This window comes from Sceloporus occidentalis, unplaced genomic scaffold (genome assembly GCF_023333645.1).
Source record: "Sceloporus occidentalis isolate IW3139 unplaced genomic scaffold, rSceOcc1.0.p SCAF_4, whole genome shotgun sequence".
Classification (NCBI taxonomy): domain Eukaryota; kingdom Metazoa; phylum Chordata; class Lepidosauria; order Squamata; family Phrynosomatidae; genus Sceloporus; species Sceloporus occidentalis.
Genome location: NW_028316984.1, coordinates 104,572,778 through 104,595,171, shown reverse-complemented (window position 1 = coordinate 104,595,171; position 22,394 = coordinate 104,572,778). Strand labels below are relative to the sequence as shown.

Below are 22,394 nucleotides of genomic sequence, written 5' to 3'. Positions count from 1 at the left end.
GGAGTGTGTGTGTGTGTATCCCTTTAAGAGATGAGAGGATTCTCCCTCTTTGGTACAGGAAGGCGAACGAAGGGAAAGGGAAACGAAGTCATCTGAGGCTTGCTTTCCAGATGGCTGGCATGACGTGAAGGGAGTCATTTCACGGGCAAAATGGACATGTAAATCCGGTAGTTTTGCGAATTTACTTATTTCCTGATTGACCTCACATTCACCCTGCAATCTCTTCTGATTGCCTGCCGCGTCATGGGAAAAGCAGCTGCGAATTGGTCCCTAAACCCTGGATGACCCTACATTGGCCGCACTTCAAAGTTCCATTTTTGCCCCGTGTGATAACGTCCTAAGTCACCATCTGTTTTCACAAGCAAAGTTGTATTATATGTGGATTATATTTCTTCATTTTAAATCATTGGACTCAACTACATACTCTTAATAGTTTAGAAAAAAGGAAATGTGCATAATTCCCTAACAGGGGCCAAGGGTATTGGGCCTGATAGTGTTTGTTCGCTTTGTTAGCACTGCTTAGTTCACACCCCTTTCCCTTGGCCATGGAAAACACATACCCTTTTTTTCAGACAGGCACTGCGGTGGTGAGCTTGGAGATTTTACTGGATACATTGAATCCCCAAACTACCCAGGAAATTACCCTGCAAACACTGAGTGTACTTGGACTATAAATCCACCACCTAAACGTCGTATTTTGATTGTAGTTCCTGAAATATTTTTGCCTATAGAAGATGAATGTGGAGATTATCTGGTGATGAGGAAAAGTTGTAAGTTGAAATTAAAAAAGTGTGTGCCTGGATTTCTATGTTAGGTGTATGTGTATTGTGCATGTATCTTGGTAAGTCTGTTTTCCATTCCAAGATGCAATGGCTTCCCAGCAGCAAGTAATCAGCCTCCTGTGTGCTGATCCATAGATTTGGTTGTAGTGGCAGTACAGTGCTTGCCACTGGTTGCTGTCAGTGTCTAGTCAGTCTAGGAAGATCCTAGGGTGCTTTCTCCTCACAGCAGTGGCTGAAGGTGCTTATGGAACTTGCTGCTCCTACTAAGTGACTACCTCAGACTACTTTTGCCTGCCAAAAGAAAGTAGTGTTGGTCAAGATGGTGGCAGCCACAGAATATATGGTCCCATGCTTTTAATTAAGAGAGCAGTAGGTGAATCAACCATTAGTTACACTTCTTTAAAAACATATCCTACTGTCAGCCATTGAAACTTTTCATATAAATATACAGGAATGGCCATTCCTAGAGAACTGAGGGGAGTTAATAAGCAAAGTGTTTCATGGAATTCCACCTTATTATAGCTAAATCAGTATCATTGCAGCTCAAGCCATGGCTTGCTGATGCTGTACCTGTTCTTGTGGATGTAATACTTTTCTTGTGCTGATGATGTGGCTTCTAGAAATGTTTAAAAGTTAGCAAGATCCTTTTTATGAAGCCTAGTTATGTCAGTGGAATGAAATCTTGAAATGTGCTTTGCCAGTGAAACTCAGCAGAGCCAAAGCTGGCTCCAGAGTTTTCTCTTATGATGTACTGACATGGAAGAATTCAGTCTGGTAATCAGTAAACAATAGCAACAACAATAATATAAAGCAGTGATAACTTAATAAATATATCAGCACCTTGCATAGCTTTTCCAATGGTACAAAAAGTTTCACATGCATTGCGTGGTTGTAATCCTTATAACAACCCTGTGAGGTATGGTCAATAATATCTGAATTACCTTATGCAAATGGGTAAGACAGAGAATGAGAGAGATCTAGCTTGTTAAAAACTACTTTGCAAGTTTCTGATTGAGGCAAACTTCCCCCTTCCTGATTCATAGCTTGCTCCTTTAGCTGTGAGAAAAGGGCATTGAGAACCTGCTTCAGCTGTACACCTGGATAGCCTGCTTAACTGATCAAAGGAATATATACAAACTCTTTGATCACAGATTGCTCTCTTTCCTCTGACAGTCCATTGTTTTGTTTTCCTTTGGCAGTGAGCTGGCTTTTTTTGTCAAAAAGCTGATTAGCTCATCTTTCTGCTGGGACCTTTTGGAGGGTCTCTTGAGCCAGAAAGGGACTTAATGTCTCAACAGGTCTTATGCAAAGGCCTATAGATTTGCTTTTTCATATGGAGGTGTGGGGACCTTTTTAAAGCCAAAAGGACATGGATCCAAAGTAGCAACCTTGCGTGATAGTGATGTGTTTGAAATATTTTAAATGCATATGTTTTGTCTTTGTAGTCAGAACACCAGAAAAACCATGGGCCAGTGCCAGGATGTAGGAAGAATTTTTCTGACTGTTCATTGCTTCAGTGTTGAGATGTGGTCTGTCTTTTCTCCCTGAGATATGCTCTCCCCCTCCCCTTGAAAAGATAGCCTTTTCTGTTGCAGCCTGTTGCAACCTGTTCTTATGGAGGGTTGGGAAATAACATGTTAATTATCTGGAAAGGGGGCCCTAAAATGTTTTCAAACAACTTGAATGAAACAGGGGAACATCCTGCTGACTAATAGATAACCAGTAAAAGAATCTTCAATATTCCATTATAATTAGCTTTAGCAATAGGGCAGGAGGAAGAGATCTTTGGGGTAAGGAATACTAAGGTATTGTTAGAGAGGAAATGAAGACACATTTTGATATTCAGAAAGAAAACCCTGTGTTAATATTTGCCTTCTGTACATTTTGTTTGGAAGCTTCTTCCAATTCTGTGACCACATATGAAACCTGCCAGACCTACGAACGCCCTATAGCTTTCACTTCCAGGTCTAAAAAGCTTTGGATTCAGTTCAAATCAAATGAAGGAAACAGTGCTAAAGGGTTCCAGGTCCCTTATGTAACATATGATGGTAAGTAGTAATAGAAGTGGATAAAAATGAAATGTGAGCATTTCATACTTCAAATTAGCTTTTTGTTGTTTATATTTTAACACTCCACATTTTGAGGAATAATGCCAATGTTTTGTTATCTTTAAACATTTTTGTTAGTGCACCGGAAGGGAGGATTCCATATTTCCAAGGCACACTTCCAATCTTGTGCCTCATGTTTTATCCTCAGAGGCAGATTCCAGCATCTCAATGGCATCACTTGAGTTAGTATCACCTGGTGCAGTAACTCATGGTGTCACACTCTCCCCCACTTGACCTCCTCCTATAACACACCATACAGAACCCTTTAGTTATGTTTTTTGTACTAATGTTACTCGTAAATCGTAATTCCCATATATCACTGAATGTAATGGCAATAGCTGTGACAGAAACAACTAGCAAAATTAAAACTATACTTTTAAATTGCAGTATCATTAACACAGTCTAAATGTAGTTTCATGTAATTAAAGTGAAAATTTGGTAAGATGTGATGTTTTTGAAGAAAATTTTAAAAAGAATAAAAAACTTGAAAGAGTTAAAAAAAAATTTAAAATCTGAGGCCTCACTTTTCTATGCCACTGAACCTCACCCCATTCATGACTTCTCTTCTGCTGAGCTTCAGGGTTTTAAAAGGACATGGGTGAACGTCACAGCCCATTTCTACCAAAAGGCAGGCATTTGCCCGCAGGCCCCTAGTGATGATGGCCCTGAATCATTGACAATTGCAAAGATCCAACCAAAGTTTTTGGTTTATAAGAAGTCAGTCAACCTTTGCCCTGTTAGAATAGCAGGTACAGTTGTACCCACATCCTTCTGATGAGCATCCATAGGAAAGTGGTTGTCACTGTGTAAAAAGTATGTTGGGCTAAAGAGGACTTTAAGCTAGCATAGTTCTTCATATGGTCAAAAAATCACATCTGAACAACAAGGCAGTGCATGTTATGAGAAGAACTGTAAAGTTATTCAGGTATAGAGTGGTGTAATGGATGTCTTTTTTAGTCATGCTGTCTCCAGTCTAATTGCATTTAACCTATCAAAATACGGTTTTTCACAAACTGGTATATGTAGGTACTTTACAGTGTTAGTACTGCTATGTTTTGTGTTGATATTTGGTTTGTATCTTTTAATTTAAGGGGGGAAATGTATGGGTTATTGTTCTATCCCAGGAAATGTCTTTTCTCATAATATATAAATAGCTTCACACTTTGAAGTTGAATTTGGGACTAATCAGTGTTTCAGGCAAAGGTCCTAAAAAACAGCCCTTGGCAGCTTTGTCTTTCTCATGTGATCTCTTTGGCAAGTACCCCAATCTAAACAAGAACTGTCCTGGGTTAGGAACCAACAGCAAACAAGCCTGGTTAGGGCATGATGGACTCCAAATGCCTGAAATCTACATCAGTTGAAAGGCTAATTTTTTTGGCTTTTCTATAGTCATTAGTAACTTTCCGATCTCTTTGCTGGAGACAGGATTTCGTCCAAATTTGAGAGGTTGGATTTTGTCTCATTTCTTTCATGAAAACACACGTCCATAGTAACAAAGTTATACATTTTGCACAAAACTAGCAGATGCTGTTAAACAAAAACTTTGTTTATTATACAAATAAATCAAAGAGGAGCGGTAAGAATGTTTTGGGGCTATTTTTAACATTATGAGTGGATTTTTAAAGAAAAAAAAATTATTTGAAGTATGCCACATAGCCAGAGTTTATAGAATTCTCTAAGGCTATTTATGATTTATGATGTGGGCTTATTAAGAGTCGAGTATAGAACATTTTATGTCTTGGTCTTAATAGCATACTTTATTTCCCAAAAGCCTTTTTGGACTATAATTAAATCTGCTCCTCTGAAAATTAAGCTATAGATTTGATTATATATTAATATATACAAATACCTGTGGATATATATACACATGTAAATTGCTCCTGTTCATTCTGAAAAAATGTATGTATCCTCTGAAATAACTAAAGGGAGCATCTGTGATTCTGTAACAAAATGGTTACTCTGAGTAATGTATTTTTTTAATCTCCAATAGAGGATTATCAGGAACTAATAGAAGATATAGTCCGAGATGGTAGGCTATATGCATCAGAAAATCATCAAGAGATCCTTAAGGTAAAAAAAAAAAATAGATCAAAGAAGTTCATCAGTTACTTTTTTCCGTGGAAATAAATAGTTAGTGCCTGTTGGGTTGAGCAATGTTAATTCTTGTGACATTGGCCTGAAATAGGCAGGCCAAATAGAATGGCTTCCAGCTGCTTTGGGGATGTGGCGTGCAGATGATGCCTGTCTGTCATGCGGGCGGAAGCTGCTTTGAGGCCACCTAAGGCAGCCCAAAGCAGCAAAAAGCTGCTCCTTACTGGCAGCCTGTTCAGGACCTCAGCCTCTGGTCAATTGGGGGCTGATCTCGGCTGGAGTGGCCAGAGGCCACTCCAAGCTGCCTGAGAGAGGAAGACAAAACTGGGAATGGTGAACAAGCAGGCAAGTAATTTCTTTAAATTTTTTACTTCTTCTCTTTTTTTTGCACAAATAGAGCAAGAGCTCTCAAGAAAGCAAAAACTGAAATTTAAACGTTATTTATTTATTTATTTGTTTATTTATTTAAAAGTATGATTAAGGCATAAAGATGGACATATCTCCCAAATCAGAAACAATACTCTGCTAATCACCATTGCCTTTTCTACTACACTGAAACTAATCCTGAGTTATTGGAAGAGGTAATGCTGGCATAAGGTGTGTTGAAGCAAAAAACCCCAAATGGTGCTTTTGACAAATGAAGTAATGTTTCCCTCAACATGAAACAGCCACCTCTCTCTGCCTAATGATAACCATGGCTCTGTATCAGACACACAAATAGCCTAGAAAGGACAGATGTTTCCAGCTTTTGAATTGGTGAACACAATGGTAGAGCACACTGCTTAGTAGACATAAAAATATCCTCTTCTGTCTTGTGGAAGCAGAGCAGTTATGACTGCTATTATATAATATGTGAGTGTATATGGATAACCTGGTCTGACCCTTGAAATTTCTATGGATACCATTCACGCCCCCAAACTCACTGTGGGCCAGATCAGTCTAGAGATGCTCAAATTTCTTTAAAGATTAAAAACTGGAAGTGTTTAGACACAACCGGTTTCTTTCTTTCTTTCTTTCTTTCTTTCTTTCTTTCTTTCTTTCTTTAAAAAAGCTTTTGAGCTAGAATGTGGGGTGCTACACTCAGTTCTAAGAGTCAAAACTGCCAATTCTGGATGTCATCAAGAATGGGAAAATACATTTTTTGGTTTAAAAAAAATCTGAGCAGGGGGAATATCTGGAGGGCTGTGGAGTGCTCCGTAAGCTGCAAAACACAGTTGCATGTCGTCCCCTGGGCTACACTTTGTCCACCCTCAATTATACAGATGTCCCAATTTAGGACATGGTCTAGTTCTTATTCTTCTCAGTATCCAATGAGAGCTACATTAAATATTTGTGCTTTTGCACTAATGTTTTCTCAAACTCTGTATTATGTGACAATAAAAATAATCCTTACTATTTCAGGATAAGAAGCTGATAAAGGCATTGTTTGACGTCTTGGCACATCCACAAAACTACTTTAAGTACACAGCACAAGAATCCAGGGAGATGTTTCCAAGATCTTTCATTCGATTGTTGCGCTCTAAAGTCTCCAGATTCTTGCGGCCTTACAAATAATGGACACTATATTTGGAAAACTTCCAAGTTTCTAACTGTACAGCAGTTGTTTATGATAGGTTTTTCCCCATAAGCTGATGAGTTAATTGTATACAGTGTGTACATTTTTTAATTAAAAATATAATTATTTCATTGTCTGGTTCTGCAGTTCTATCATTGTATGATCTACTGGATGTGTATCTGTTGTGGAAAAAACGGAAAGATGTTTCTATGTATTGAATGTTACAAGGGCTGTGTGTTTGTCACACTGCCTCAACAACAACAGTAAAGCAAACAAATTGTTCTGTAGAGAGGAACCTGGTCATAATACAAGTTCTTCAGTGGCAGAAGGATGGTAAGTTCTTCAGGCCAGGTCAATGAGTTTGATGTATTTCTTGGAATGGGTTCAGAGATAATAGCACGCATTGCACAATTGTCTTAGAAGTGTAGATCCACAACACCTTAGCTGTATTCAGTGTGGACATGCTCTAAATATTTGGTTTCTAAGATTTCAGCAAGGGCAATAGTTGACAGTAGTACAACTGCCATCTTGGAAATATCAGTATTGTGTATAAACGTATGGAAGTGCCATATCACCAAAAAACATCATAGAAACTTCACAAGATGTGATAATGCCTAATAATTATGCATGTAATACTGAATGTTTTATCTACATACAGCAGTTTAATCTGTATTTGTTTTTACCAGGTTTAGTCCGTCCATATAAAATGGATAAAATTGTATCATTGCTTTCCTGACATCCTCCAGAATCCCCAAAAGGATACTTAAAATTAGGTGGCTTAGGGATTGAGTCCTATTGTAATTTTGCCTTCCCACCAAGAACCTCCATCTTTACCAAAAATGGTTTCATTATTAAGAAAAAGTACTTGATTTTTTAAAATTAATTTAGAATTTGTCCACAGCACAAGTTTTAAACTTTGGGTGTAAACGTTATCTTATTTAAAATGTTCACTATATTGAATTAAAAGGCCAATGATGAGGGTTCACATTTGTAATACCTTGTTTATATGTTCAGTAGAAAAAACACACATGTGTGCATGTGCATACTGGCCTCAGTATGTTTTTGCATTCAACATATTCTTTAGTGTCCACTTTGTAAATTTGTTCATCCTGCCCTTCCATAGATTCCCACGATAGCTTATAAATTACCAGAGAAAACAACTCTCAATTAAAATACTGCATCCACATAGACTAAAAGCTGTAATTTTGTAACAAGGAGCATAAGCCACACACCGAACAATATATGGCAATATTGGTACTTATAGCTGCCAAGTATATTCCAAAACCTGAACAACCTTAGCTGGCAAAGGAATATGGAGGCTACCCCATGCTCTGGAAATATAGGGGCATGTGGAGACCAGCTTCAGGTACTCTGGTCCTGATCTGTGATGGATTTTAAAGGTCAAAACTAGTAGTTTGTGACAAGAAACCAACGAAGCCCTAATTGAAGCAGCAACATAATGCGAAGATAACTAGCTGGCTTTGGTTTTACTGCTTGTATTTTGAGGTAACTGATTTCTGAACTGTTACTTCAGCAGCACATCTTGTAGAACTCCTTAACAGTTTCTGAAACTAGATATTACCAAAGCTTGTCTGAAGCCAACCTACATTTAGGATCTGATCGCCACAACTGGATATTTTGCATTTTGACAGCAAAAAGCTGCAAAATTTCTGTCATTCTGTGATGGAAAGGCAAATCAAGGACTTACTTGCACTGGTGTCATTGGCAATTCAGGTTATATTATACTTTCACTGAATTCTGAAGAATTCAAAAGCTTTCTCACTTCTATGGAAACTTGGTACGGGAGTATCTCAGTTTACAAAAACCTCTGTCAGGAGTTGCAAATGCATCTTTTCTGCCACAATACTTTGGGACATTGGTGTGATGGGACAGAAATGGCAACTGCAGAGACTGTTAAGGAAAAATGCAACATGGGATATACAGTGAATGAAATAAAACATGTATGTGAGAGTCAGGGTGACTCAGCAGAAGCAATTAGAAGCCACACAGGTGTAAAAGGTAAAGGAATTAGCAAGTCCTAAATGCCAAGGACAGAAATGCAAAGTGGATAACAGAGACATGGTGATTTCAGTCACAGGTGATGAGATAACTCTGGAGAGGTGGCAAGCATGATTCAAGGCTGTTCAAGATCATTCCTGTGGAAAGAATCTAGCTGTAGCAACAAAGAAGGGGCAGTATGGGAACAAGAGAAGCAAATGCTGGAAAGCAAGTTGTAAGTCTAAAACTTTCAGATTAAAAATAAATTGTTCCCTGTTAATTAAGCATCACTTTAGAGTTTATTATGGTTCTACTCAATATATAGAATTTTCCATTTGGCTCCCTAGCTGGAAAATGTTGGCATTAGTATGATATTTGTAAAGGCACAATGATGGTACACCACAAAATAACAAGTAGGAATGAAATTATTATACTTGGTCTAATGAGTCATGCTTAAGGGCTTTTTAAGGTATTTTTAAGAGCTATATTTACTGTTTTCTGTCATTAATCCTAGCCAGTATTCTACATCAGCTACTTAGTTAATTCATTTGTGCTCCATTCACTGTTTCTCTGGAATCTGTCCAGTTTCTTGATGTTGCCACAGGGCATCTAGCATCCATGAGGTATATGTACCCCAGTGGACTGCTCCTTCTTCTCTCCCCCTGAAAGATATTATCATCTGCTGGGAATTAATTGGGAAGTCTAGTTCAGTTTCCATCACTCTGGTGGTGTTTGGGGGGGGACACAATCCTGGGGATGGCTGCTCAGCGCATGCAGAAGAAAGTGGCAACGACATCACTGCAGATACTTTCCAACCTCTGCCTCAAAATCAATGTTAAGCTTGAAGAATCAGTTCGGAGTCAGGCTTTTCACCTGGTTTTCAAATAGGATTGACAGTACTTTGTGTATAGCATGCTTTATTTCTCATAGCTCTGGACAGCCAGTCAATAGGCATTACAGAGAAGCTTGACTAGAGTAGAACTGGAGCAAGTTTGGGCAGGTACACTCTCAGAGGTTCCTACGCTGAATATCAGGTTGGGTTTACAGCTTGTCCACGTCAATAGAGAATACTGACAGAGTGTGCAGTTTGATTTTCTATGTGCAGCTTGGTCTGCCACTAGCTGTGCTCAAACAAAAGGAAAATGGCTCAGCCAAAGTATTCTGTGAGGGGACATACAAAATGGTGTCATGACTTTGTCCTTGGGCAACACACAGCCTATTTTACCAGCTAGTGGAGCTTTTCCCTTCCTGCCCTGAAATCCACCACATTACTCCCCCGGTATCATGAGTCAATCTTTTCCAAAGCCCTTTAAACATGAGTTTTAGTAATGTATTACTTCCCAACAGATGTGACCCCAAACATTTAGCATTCCTATTATTCTATGATCATACAGAGTCTATACAGCATCTTTCTAAAGCCAGAATGGGCAGGTTGGAGGTTGCATCAGTTCCCATGGGGTTCTGGAAGTCTACACATCCCACCATCTTGACCCCACAACATTTGGCATCCAAAATGCAAGCCTCAGAGTAGTGACCATTTTGTTACATCTGGGCATGTTTTAGCACCGCTTCATCTGTTTTCAGGATCATACATGCCTAGAAAATTCTGAGTCCACCCGCCCCAACTATAAAAGGTGTAGTGAAATAGTAGCCCCCTCCCCCCGCCTCCAAGACTCCAGAATGCTAGTGGCCATTTTGGAACAAAATAATATTTTTGGCTTCAGTTTGGATGAGAAGGAGATGGTTGGGGTTACAAAAGCAGCAGTATAGTATTCCAATATAAATTTCAATTTATTTTAAGTTATCTGCGATGCCTTTTTTTGCATTTAATGAGATGTTTACATTTTTTTTCCAAACTATACTTTCAAATTCATCATTATATTTCAAAATTCAGTCTGTACGAACAAGATAATGAGAATCCATTCTTGGACAACACTGTGAGAGAATATGGTGTTTCTTCTGTCAGTCTGGAGCAATTTATCAAACATAAATTGATGAACGTGAGACAAGTGAAGCCTATGTTTCAGAATCAATAGGCTCTCTGGAAGTGGTAATTGCCATAAGATTTGACTCTTCACTACACTAATGACTACACTGAAGCATAGAGCAGGAGAAATAAACCAGATGAAATTGAACTCTTAACACAGCAAAGCAAATATATAATAGTCTTGACTAAAACCTGATGAGATGCATCTCATGATTGGAATGTAGCCACAACTGTCCCTGGAAGCCAGAATGACTAAATTGAAGCTGTCATATTTTGACCAATCATAAGGAAAATGAATAATTAAAAAAGGCAATGATGCTGGGAAAGATAGAAGGCAGTAGAAAAAGAGGGAGACCACATGCCAAATGGTTAGATTTGATCAGGGAAGACATAGGCTTGGGCCTGCAGAACCTGAGAAAAGAGGTTGACGACAAGGGGTCATGGAGAGGTTTTATTCACAAGGTTTGCCATGATGCTGGCCATGAAAGCCTTCAACTTCATACTCAATACTTTCTTTGCCTCAGTTCTCACCCAAAAGGAAAACAGTGCTCAGCATGGAGGAAATGGTGCAGATGGTGCAGCAGGGGGAATGCAGCATAGAATAGGTAAAGAGTTAGTAAAGGAATACCTAGCTGTTCCAAATGTATTCAGGTCTTCAGGGCTAGATGGATTACATCCAAGGGTATTAAAAGAACTGGCAGAAGTAATCTCAGAACTATTGACAATAATCATTGAGAACTCCTGGAAAACAGAAGAGGTCCCAGCAGACTGGAAGAGAGCAAATGTTATCCTCATCTTCAAAAAGGGAAAAAAAGGGGATCCCAACAATTATTGTCTAGTCAGACATCAATACCAGGAAAGATTCTAGAGCATACCATTAAACAGTCTATAAGCACATAGAACAGAATGCCATGCCCACTAAAAGTCAACATGGGTTTCTCATGCTAGCCTAATCTTACCTCTTTTGTTGATAGTCCTACAAGTTTGGTATATGAAGAGAATGCATGAATTTAGCATATCTTGATTTCAGTAAGGCCTTTGATAAGTTCTCTCTTGATGGCTCACTTCATCCCAGAGAGAAATGACCAGTAGTGCCACAGGGTTCTGTCCTGGGCCCAGTGCTAAGGACTGGAGCGTGGCTTTGGTGTGGCTTCTGGACTCTTAGGACGCATGCATCATTGAAACACCATACCTCCACTGTGACTCGAAGCAGCTTTATTTTGGCTGTCTGTAACAGGCCTTAGTCAGAAAAGAATGAAATGCATAGATATAGAATGGCTTGACAACAGTACATGTGAAAGAGATCCAGGAGTAAGTAGACCATAAATTGAACATGAGTTAACAGTGTGATGCGGCAACTAAAAAAGCCAATGTGATTCTAGGTAACATCAATAGAAATATATTGTCTAGCTCGAGGGAAGTAATAATACCACTCTGTTGTGTTTGGCTAGACCTCACCTGGAATACCATGTCCAGTTCTGGGCATCACAACTGAAAAGGGATATTGACAAGCTGGAATGAATCCAGAGGAAGGTGACCAAAATGTTGAAAGGTCTGGAAACCATGCCCTGGTGGAGCCCCTTAGGGAGCTAGGTATGTTTAGTCTAGATAAGAGAAGGTTAACAGGTGACATGATAACCATGTTTAACTATTCAAAGGAATATCACATTGAGGGTGGAGCAAGCTTGTTTTCTCCTGCTCCAGAGACTAGAACACAGAGCAATGGATCCAAACTATAGGAAAAGAGATTCCATCAAAACATTTTGAAGAAATTGCTGAAGGTAAAAGCTATTTGACAGTGGAATATGCTGCCTCAGAGAGTGGTGGAATCTTCTTCTTTGGAGGTTTTTAAACAGAGGCTTGGTGGCCATCTGTCAGGAGTGGTTTGACTGTGTATTCCTGTATGGCAGGAAGTTGGACTCGATGGCCCTTGAGGTCTCTTTCCACTCTATGATTCATTTTGAAGATACAAAACTGGCTGAAAACTTAGTAGCTCCTATGTTGATGAACAACAGAGAATAGCTAAGCAATATATATCTAAGGTTGGAGATAATTTTAGATGATGGATTAGGTAAACAAAGCTAATAAAAGCCAACCTGGGTAGCTTTACTTGGTGGTTGGAAAGGTTTAAACCTCAGATACTGAAGTCCCAGTCTCAGGTATTATTAGTCTTGATTTACCACAAGAGGGCAGTATGTAGTATCACTTTTCGTTCTAAAAGGAAAATACTAACTTATTTATCTTTTCCAGATTTTAATAGCAATGTGAAATGAAGGCTTTCGCGGCCTGCATACATAGTATTTTGTGGTTAGCATTCTCTGAAGATGCCAGTCAGAGATGCCAGCAAAATGTTAGGAATATCCTAGAACGGGGCCACATAGCCAAAACCCCCCACAAAAACCTTTTTAATAGCAGTGTTCAAGTAGGAAAGGGGAAATTGACAGACTGAATTTTGTTTCCAGGTGTACCCAAGTTTACATCTTCAGAAATGTGATGGGCAGCCTGCCAATCTGATAAGTGTGTAAAAATAGTACAGTGCATTCTGGGCCTTTTAAAAATGCTACTCCTTATTAAACTAGTCCCAGGATAACTCATACAAACTGCTTTAAAATCTGAAATTGGTAGCGCATTGTCATTCTTTATAATGAAAAAGTTGCAATGAGGGTCTTGACGAGGCTTTTTCCTTAGGTCAATGCTAAAACTGCTTTGGAAGACAATATTCTTCACACAAATGTAGAGAGAGCTTGTAGCACCTTTGAGACTAACTGAAAGAAAGAAGTTGGCTGCATGAAGTTTCCTAGACTTCAGTCTACTTTCTCAGATGCTTTTGGTGGAGTGGAAGCCAGGGACAGACATATATATGCCATTGGCATGTGAGGATGTCAATTCAAATTACAAATCTTTTGTGTATGTAATAGCAAGTCCAGTTTTAACTATGGTCATTTGTGGACAAAGACATAGCCACTGGGTATGGAAATGAGAGGGCAAGACCAGTTTGACCTTGGAAACTAGCCTGCAGGTTTGGGAGAATAGATGAGTGTAGGATGCAGCCATGAGGAAGGGGTCAGATAATGTTGAAATGCGTGTAGTGAGCAAGGAAGCAATTGTCCCTGTTCAATCTGAGGAACTGTAGTTTATGGATGAATTCCAATTCTGCTGTTTCTCTTTCCAAGGAAGTCAGGGTTTTTTGTTTGTTTGTTTTTGAAATGGCTTTGGCTTTACCAAAGATGCCCTTTGTGTATCTCAGGATGGGTTGTGTGCTGTGGCGGGGGAGTACGAATATGAAATGTTTTTTTGTGGATGGCACATTCATACTGCACCACTTACTCTTGTGGTTTTAGCCCTGTTTATGCATCATGCATAGATAGCACACTCATGTATTGTTTAAGAAGAAGAGCTGCTGCCTCCCTGTACTAGCTTTGGCCCCCATTCACCCCACCTCATTTCTAATTCATTGAGCATGGATATCTGAAGATGAAGCTCTATGGCTGCTCACATCTGGACATCCTTTTGAGGCATCTGTGCTGAGTAATATCATGGCAACAGCAAATCCCTGCATGCATGTAGTACACAGACAGGGCTGCTATCTTTGGAATAAAAGGAGCCCTGGTGGCGCAGTGGTTAAATGCCTGTACTGCAGCCATTCACTCAAAACCACAAGGTTGCGAGTTCAAGACCAGCAAAAGGGCCCAAGCTCGACTCAGGCTTGCATCCTTCCGAGGTCGCTAAAACGAGTACCTAGACTGTTGGGGGCAAATTAGCTTACTTGCTAATTAGCTTACTTGCTGTTCACCGCTATGATCTTTGGAATAGCGGTATATAAATAAAGCTAATTAATTTATTAAATTAATTGATCAGGTTGAAACACAACACCCCCCCCCCCCCCCGGGTATATTTGCAATGTATGCTCCAAAAATGGATTGAGAAAGCAACTTAACTTAGGTTTGAGAATGCACTTTCCATACAATTATCAAGGTTTGGGAATGCACATTCCATACAATTAACTTGTTTCTCTCCCCTTCCCAGCTTTCTCAGAGATAACATTGTCCAGCAATAAGACTTGCAAATTAAGGCTGTGTTTATCCTCAAAAAAACAAAAAAACAAACCCAATAATAAAGCAAAGAACATTATATGCTAGATACAATGATAAAAAAGGATAGCAGTTGGCAACAAAACAAAAAAAGAAAAGAAAAGAAAAGAAAAATGAATCATCCAGTTTGGGCCTTAGATCTAAAAGTTACATTAAATTAGGATAAGTGACATATTTTTAAAATGCAGTGAAGGAAACGAGTGCCCTTTGGAAATTTAAAACTCTTCTCATTGGTAGTAACCTCTGACTAGTACAATTTTGCATCCTGGGAAAGTGTTGTTGTTACTGTTGTCTGCTTTCAAGTCATTTTCTGACTTACAGAGATCCTAAGGAAAACTTATCATGGGGCTTTCTAGGCAAGATTTATTGAGAAGAGCTTTGCCTTTGTTTTCCATCATATCTTGCTGCTGCTGTTGCTGCTGCTGCTTTTTCCCATCTTATCATTAAAAAATTCTGCAAAGGGATAAATGATGGACTGCATAGTGCATTTTGAAGAGCAGTGCTAGGAACCTGTTTACCTGGAGGGACCCTGGGAGGATATTCTACTACAGTGGTTCCCAACCTGTGGGTCGGGACCCCTTTGGGGGTCGAATGGCCCTTTCACAGGGGTCGCCAAAGACCATCAGAAAACACATATTTGCATGTAGCAATGAAAATAATTTTATGGTTGGGGGTCACCACAACATGGGGAACTGTATTTAAGGGTCATGGCATTACGAAGGTTGAGAACCACTGTTCTACTAACTTGCTTTTACCTTCCAATTTGGGAACTTATGTTTGAGTTACTAGTGAAACTGTTTTATTGGCTGTGATAGTCTGCCACTGAATGTGCTGGAAAGTTGAAATTCCCTGTCCAACTGTTTTCAGAGTGCACTTTTTCTGTTGTGTGCAGAGTGATCTGTTTGGCTCATAGAAATTGCAAAAAGGCATTTCATATACCCCAATAGAAGTCATTGTTGATGCAAACGTGAGCACACAGAATAAACTTGGAAGCCTTGTGTGAAGATAATCAACCGGCAAGCTGTTGGAGCATGCCAGGAAAACAGCTGCCAGATAAAAAGGCACACCGACACCTGCCTTATCTCCAAAGATGCACTTTGTTTATTTGTTGCAAAGACACATGCAAGAACAATTACCAACACCATCCACCAACTACAAACCCCAACAAACTGTATAAACAGACATCTGGGCTTATATACACATTTGCCATGCGGCCACCTTGTCCAGCATCTTCCTGTACAAGTTCCTGTGCATTTTGGAATATCTTCCCCCTTGCAAAGATGACACAGTATATTTACACATATAGCTACGTGCTCTCTGGTACACACTGTGACCTTGGACATCACCTGCTGGTTTGAGTCCCAGCTGCAGCTAATTCCAGGCTTCTGCAAAGTGAATAACCATTTCCATTATGTAACATCTGAACGTTTTCATACACTCTATACTTTAACAGTTATACATGTGAATGAACCTTTGATAACATGACTAATGTTGGTCCCTGACTGGGTCACCTGAGTAGGTTTGGGGACGAGCAGTTTGTTCCTGGTTTGAAGGTGGTGTTGCCACTTGTTGCTAGTAAATAGTTATTATAGGTGCATTACAGACCGCCTGAAAAAGGCGGTCTGCCGGCGCTGCCAGTTGCTGCGTCCGGGAACCACAACAGTCAAACCGTGCAGTTCCCGGACGCAACAAAAAGAAGCTACAAAAAGTAGCTTCTTTTTGCGCCCCGGAAGTGGTGCCGCAAGTGGCCAATGGCGCACTCGCAATGTCACTTCCGTTGTGGGACGTGTGGACGCATAACGTCCACAACGTCAGGATGGCGGCGCCCGTGTAGAGCGGGTGCCAACATTTTGTACGTCCCCAGGACGTACTAGGGTTAGGGGCATGCATAAAAGACGCCCTTTCCTAACCCTAGTACGTCCTGGGGACATACTTTACGCCCGTGCGGAATGGGCCTTAGATAGGACAGGCCTACTACCCAAGGCCTGTGACAAACAGGTTTCATCTTCCCAGATGGGCTATACTCTTGATCAGCACACCTTCTAGGCCCTTGGATTTTTTCTGCTTCAACCCACCAAAGCCCTGACCAGCATGGCCACTGGAGGATAAAACAGCTGAAGGACCAAAGGTTATTCACATTCCTGGTCTAGGAAAGGGGCGGGTGCAGCCCGTCCCAAATGGGCGGTCTGTAACCCGCCTCTGTTGGCCAAATTGTTGCTATTGTAGCAACAATCCAGCTTTTGTTTATCTACCTGGGACATATCATCAGGCAAAATGAGCCCTGGTCAAATTTTGCAGGCAGCATAATTTTCATGTTTATTGTATAAATCATGCTTTTTGTGGTTTAGAAAAGGGATCTCAGATCGACAACGGTCTGCCTGACTTCCAGTTTGTAGGAACTTGTAATTTAGTTTCTCCAGTAGCACATGGGACTCCTGAAGGGAAGGTAATCAATTATACAGCATTTCTAATGGTTCTCATAAATAATGGACAAGTCCATCCCTGTTTGAGATCTCATTGATATGAGAAGTTAATTCTTAGGCTTCACCGTAAGACAAATGTCTATGTCGTCCTTTAGCCCCTGACGTGTTGATAAGGGGGTAGGATGAGAGGACCCAGCCTTTGAAGCTGCTCCTATAGATGTGCCTTTGCTGTTAACTGCCTTCATTTTGACTTAGACATGGCAACCTTATGAATGAGAGACCTTCAAGTCACCCAGCAACAGCTCTGCTCAGATTCTGGGATGTGGCTTCCTTGATTGAGTGTATCCATCTGGAATATAGTCTTCCTCTTTTCCTATTGCTAGCTACCTTACCAAGCATTATTGTTTTTTCTAATGAATCCTGTCTTCTTATGATATGTCCAAATCAGAACAGCTTCCGTTTAATAATCTTGGCTTCTAAGGAGTGTTCAGGTTTGATTTGCTTTATTACCCATTTATTGGGTTTTTTAGCAGCCCGTGGTCTCTGTAGAACTCCTCTTCAGCACCACATTTCAAAGGAGTTGATTTTGTTCCTATCTGCTTTCTTCACTGTCAAGCTTTCACAACCATACTGAGAAATGGAAAACACAATGGAACGAGCAATCCTAACTTTAGTATTCAATGATATATCTGTGGTTACTGCCATCCCTGGTGTCCCTTTTCTTGGGGATTGGAATGAAGAGTGGACTCTTGGTATCCTCTAGGATCTGGTTCCATGAGCCACCATGGATACCAAAACCTGTGGATGCTAAAGTTCAGTTCTATACAATGACCTAGTAAAATGGTGTCCCTTATATAAAATGGCAAAAAAATTTCATTTTTGGAATATATTTTAAAAATTTGGAATATTTTCAAGCCATGGATGGCTGAATCTATGGGTGCCATCCATTTAGAGGACTAACTATATACAGTCATCCCTCCATATTTGCGGCTTTGATTATTCACGGATTTCATTAATATGTTCTCTCTAGGACTGTCTAGGTCCTCCAGTGCAACTCTGTGGTCAACTTTAACTAAAAGTTGCACTGAAAGACCATTTGTAGCTACTCCAGTGCCATTCTATGGTCAGTGTATGTTGGGCATTGACCACAGAGTTTCACTGGAGGACCTAGAGATTCCTAGAGAATCGCCCACAGATAGGAAATGCTCTATACAGTTGTCCCTCCATATTCGCTAGGGTTAGGGGAACAAGACCCTCGTGAATATGGAAAAACCGCAAATAACAAAAACACTGTTTTTACCTGAGAGGACACCTCTCTAGGTGAGTAGATAACCATATGAATGGTGGTGGGAATTATTAGAATGTAGTGTGATGATGTCTGGGAATCATGAAGGAGATGTGATGACCAGACCAGGAGAGCCTTCATGGGGCTTGAGGAGTTAGTTAGCATTATGGTATGTGTAGTGTGCCAGTAAACCATTGTCTCTGTTTAACCCATGGTTGATGAATTGGACTTAGAAGCTATATTCCATAGCCTGCTTATAAAAGTCTATTCCTGGACACTTCACTCCATGCATCTGAGGAAGTAGACTGAAGTTTGTGAACACTTATGCTATCAACTTCTTTCTATTATTTAGTCTCAAAGGTGCAGCAATACCCCTTTGCTACAATTTGTTGCTGTGTGCCAAAGTAATTTCCTACTTGTAGTGCCCCTAAAGCAGACCTATCATAGGGGTTCCCCCCACCCCAAGATTTGTTCAGAGGAGGTTTACCATTGCCTTCACCTGAGGCTGAGAGCATGTGTGTTGCCCAAGGTCATCCAGTGGGTTTCATGGCTGAAGGGGAATCAAACCCAAGTCTACAGAGTCATAGTTCAACACTCAAACCATTACACCACCTTGACTCTCAATAGCCCTTTGCATATTGTTTTCACTGAGTTAGGGCAACTATTTTTGTTTTAGAAAGCAATGCATGTTTCTAACCATGTCTTCCTCAGGTTCCATAGGAGAAATAATTAGCAAAAGAATCTTTCATTATTTTCACAATCAGTAATATGAATTTCAGCAAAATGAGATCTAGTTTTAATTACTGACACATCAAACGATTCACCCAAGGAAATTGCCAAGTGGCCAGCAGAGTCAGCCTCTTCTAGGGCATAAAAGGGCAGGAGGGGGAAGTAGCGTGGATCTCCCTTCTTCTTGAACTGAGTTCTGCAGGTTGCTCAGGTTCTAACTGTGAAAATGAACTTCTGACAATTAGCTGTAAGGCATGTTTCCTGTCTAATTTCCACTGTGATGTTTATTTTGAATAAAATCCAGTAGAGCACAGCTGTACTTTGCCAGGTCTTGCTGTTTTACATAAGCCACACAACTTGGCAACCCTACAAAACTGTCAAGGAACGCTATATAATTACAGGGTTGTGTAGTTTAGTGAGGCACTAGAGGAACTCCCTAGCTGAGAATTCCAAATATCCCTTCTTAAACTCCAAATGCCAACATTTCACAGGGTGGAACCATGGCTGTTTAAGTGAAAGCCATATCACTATAATTGTGCAGTGTGAGTGTAACCCAGGTGTGGGCTTGGTGCAAGTAAGGCAGTTCTTTTTCACAGTAGCACTTACTCTATCCCCATCCTTGATCCTACAGCTACTGTCTTAATCCACTATTTTGTATCTTACTCCCAATGGTAGACCTCAGAGTTGTTGTGAAGAACAAAACACATCCGCTTGTCTCAGACAATTCACTTGCAAAGAGGCATTGACTCTTTAGGCAGCAATCTCACTTTATACGAGTTGGTAACTTATATCCAATTCACTACACCGGAGTAGGAACAGTGAGAGAGGAAATGCTCAACCATTTCTCCTTTCCAAACATGATCCCCGAAGTGACTTCCTTCCTGTCCTGCACCATTTCCCATAAGGGTTTTAAAATGCATATAGAAACCTAGCTTCTCTTGGCAGAGCGTCCTAAGACTCTGGAATTCCATGCTAAAGAAAGCTAGGTTGATTCCTTCTTAATCCCGCAATCAGGCAGATATTTTATGCAGGTGGGCCTTTGTTGTAGAGCTATCTGCTGTTTAAGGAGTAAAGCAGTGCTAACTGCTCAGATGGTAGCTTTGTCTTTTATTGTTATGTTTTTAATTTATTTATTTTTATACAGGTTTTAATTAAATTGTTTTAATCTGAGTTTATTGTTGTTATCCTCCTTGAGTACAATTCTTTGGTAGAAAAATGTGATACAACTTATATAGATAAATATATACATCAGTATTCTTCATTGGCTACTTAGCTAGGTTTGCATAACTAATGTTTGCTGGCCTGATCTTCTCCAGCTCACCTTAACAGTTCTGTGTTCTGCTTATATGGGATACATACTCCTTGTTTCTTCAGCAGTTTGAGAATTAAACAGGTCCTGCCAAATATATTACAGTCTGGATTCTGAGTAATATTATGTAGGAACAAGAATAAGCTGGCTGCAAAAATTCCTCCTGAAGTTACGTTAACAGCAACCCTGCCAATCCACCCTGTCTCAACAATGTAGTAAAGGAAATTACAATAGCATAGTAGTAGCAGTAGTTGTTCTGTGAGGGTGCAGGACAGCTAACAATTTATATAAAAGCACACAACTAAAACCACACAGTTAAATATTTGCAAATATCCAGGGCCATAAATTATGACTATTTTGAAAAAATAATAAATCAAAAGTGTCTGCTAAATTACAAGCAATACAAAGAAACAGCAGCAGAATACAAGTAAAATATTTATTTCTGAAAGTGTGCACATATAGATTTTTAATTGTAGCACATGAAGGTCAAGAACATGGAGGAACAAATGGGTCCCTAATGGAAATATCCAATGAGATGTCATAAGAAAATAACTCACACTTTTTAGAAAGGCAGGAGATAGTTTGCAAGGTCAGCTAGTTGGATTGTCATTTTCACATCAGTAGCTCTCCTTCGGTTGTTCAGAGCTTTGACATCTACTTCTTAAACAAGGGCCTCATTACCACTTATCCAGAAATCGGTTTTCAATCTGAACTGGAATCGGATCCTGGTTCCCACTGCAGTTGCACCAGATCAGCCAGGCTGGGGAGGATGGTAGGAAGCAGTCCAGGGGCAAAAGGAGGTGGGGTCAGGGAAGGCTGGGGAGGACGGTAGGAAGCATGCCGCGGTCGGAAGGAGGCCGGGGAAGCCGGTGAGAGGTTGGGAATGGAGAGGCTGGGGCAGAAAGAAGCAAGAGGAGGATGGGGAGTAGCAGGTTCGATTCAGCCCAAAAAAGAGTAGAAAAAAACAGTGTCTTTTTGACGCGGGTTAAATGGGTCTAGAGCAGGGGTAGGCAACCTTTTTGAGTTGAGGGCCAGGTTGCTGTCCCTCAGACAACTGGGGGGCTGAAGCCGGTGGTGGAGCTTCCACCCTCTAGGGGCGGAGCCACATGCCGGGGGTGGAGCTTCCACCCTCCAGGGGTGGAGCCACACACTGGGGGTGGAGCTTCCAGCGAAACATCATCATCATCATTATCATCACCACCACCACTATCATTGTTACAGCAGATCTTTGTTACAGCACTTTGGAAAGTCACACTGTCTCACCTTCATAAATAATAAAAATAATGAAATGAAATAAAAAGCAATAATAAAAATAATGAAATACAATAAAAAGCAATAATAAAAATAATGAAATACAATAAAAAGCAATAATAAAAATAATGAAATAAAAAAACAAAAATAAGTGTTATATATTTTTAAAAATTAATGGAAAAAACCCAAGACAGACCTGAAATGACTCACCTTTCCACCTCCTCCCCCTCTTTCTCATCCTCCTCCTCCTCCTCCTCCTCTTTCTCATTGAGAGGGCATTTTGCAGAAAGAACACCCAGGGCAAGTAGTAGTAGTAATAATAATAATAATAATAAAGTTACAAGCAAGGAAATTACTAAAATGCAATTGAAAATAAACTGCAGCAAGCATGCACACAGTTTCAACCCAGAAAAGCCACAAGTTGGTGAGAGAGCATTTTGCAGAAAGAACACCCAGCTAAACCCCTCCCCTAATGAACCAACTTCTCGCCTTGCTGTGGCTGCAGCTGCTGCTCTGGCTCCCTTTCTCCCTCGCTCTGTACTCCTTCTTTCTGCCTCCTCCTCCTTTCCCTGCTCTTAGGGAGGAGGAGGAGGAGGAGGGCGGAGAGCGAGGTGGAGCCTGCTGCAGGCCTGCTGCAGCCCCTGGAGCCCTGTTGGAGTGCTCCAGGGGCTGCACCGGGCCTCCTAGATGGGTGCCGCCATTTTGTTTTTCAAAATGGTGGCCGAAGTCTCGCGTGACCTTTGCCATCCTGAGGTCACGCAAGACTTCGGCCGCCATTTTGAAAA

General features: G+C 40.4%; 1 protein-coding gene across 3 annotated transcripts in view; it reads left to right on the top strand.

Annotated features, from left to right (window-relative positions):
* Positions 1 to 6,621, top strand: part of SCUBE2 (signal peptide, CUB domain and EGF like domain containing 2) — a 55,741-nt gene extending 49,120 nt beyond the window's left edge. For all 3 annotated transcript variants that reach the window (XM_089523463.1, XM_089523461.1, XM_089523462.1), the window contains 4 exons: positions 573 to 770; positions 2,678 to 2,830; positions 4,881 to 4,960; positions 6,383 to 6,621. In XM_089523463.1, the coding sequence (XP_089379589.1) occupies positions 573 to 770; positions 2,678 to 2,830; positions 4,881 to 4,960; positions 6,383 to 6,535 (584 nt within the window). In that variant the 3' untranslated portion in view covers positions 6,536 to 6,621. The remainder of the gene's footprint in view (positions 1 to 572; positions 771 to 2,677; positions 2,831 to 4,880; positions 4,961 to 6,382) is intronic.
* The last annotated feature ends 15,773 nt before the right edge of the window (positions 6,622 to 22,394 follow it).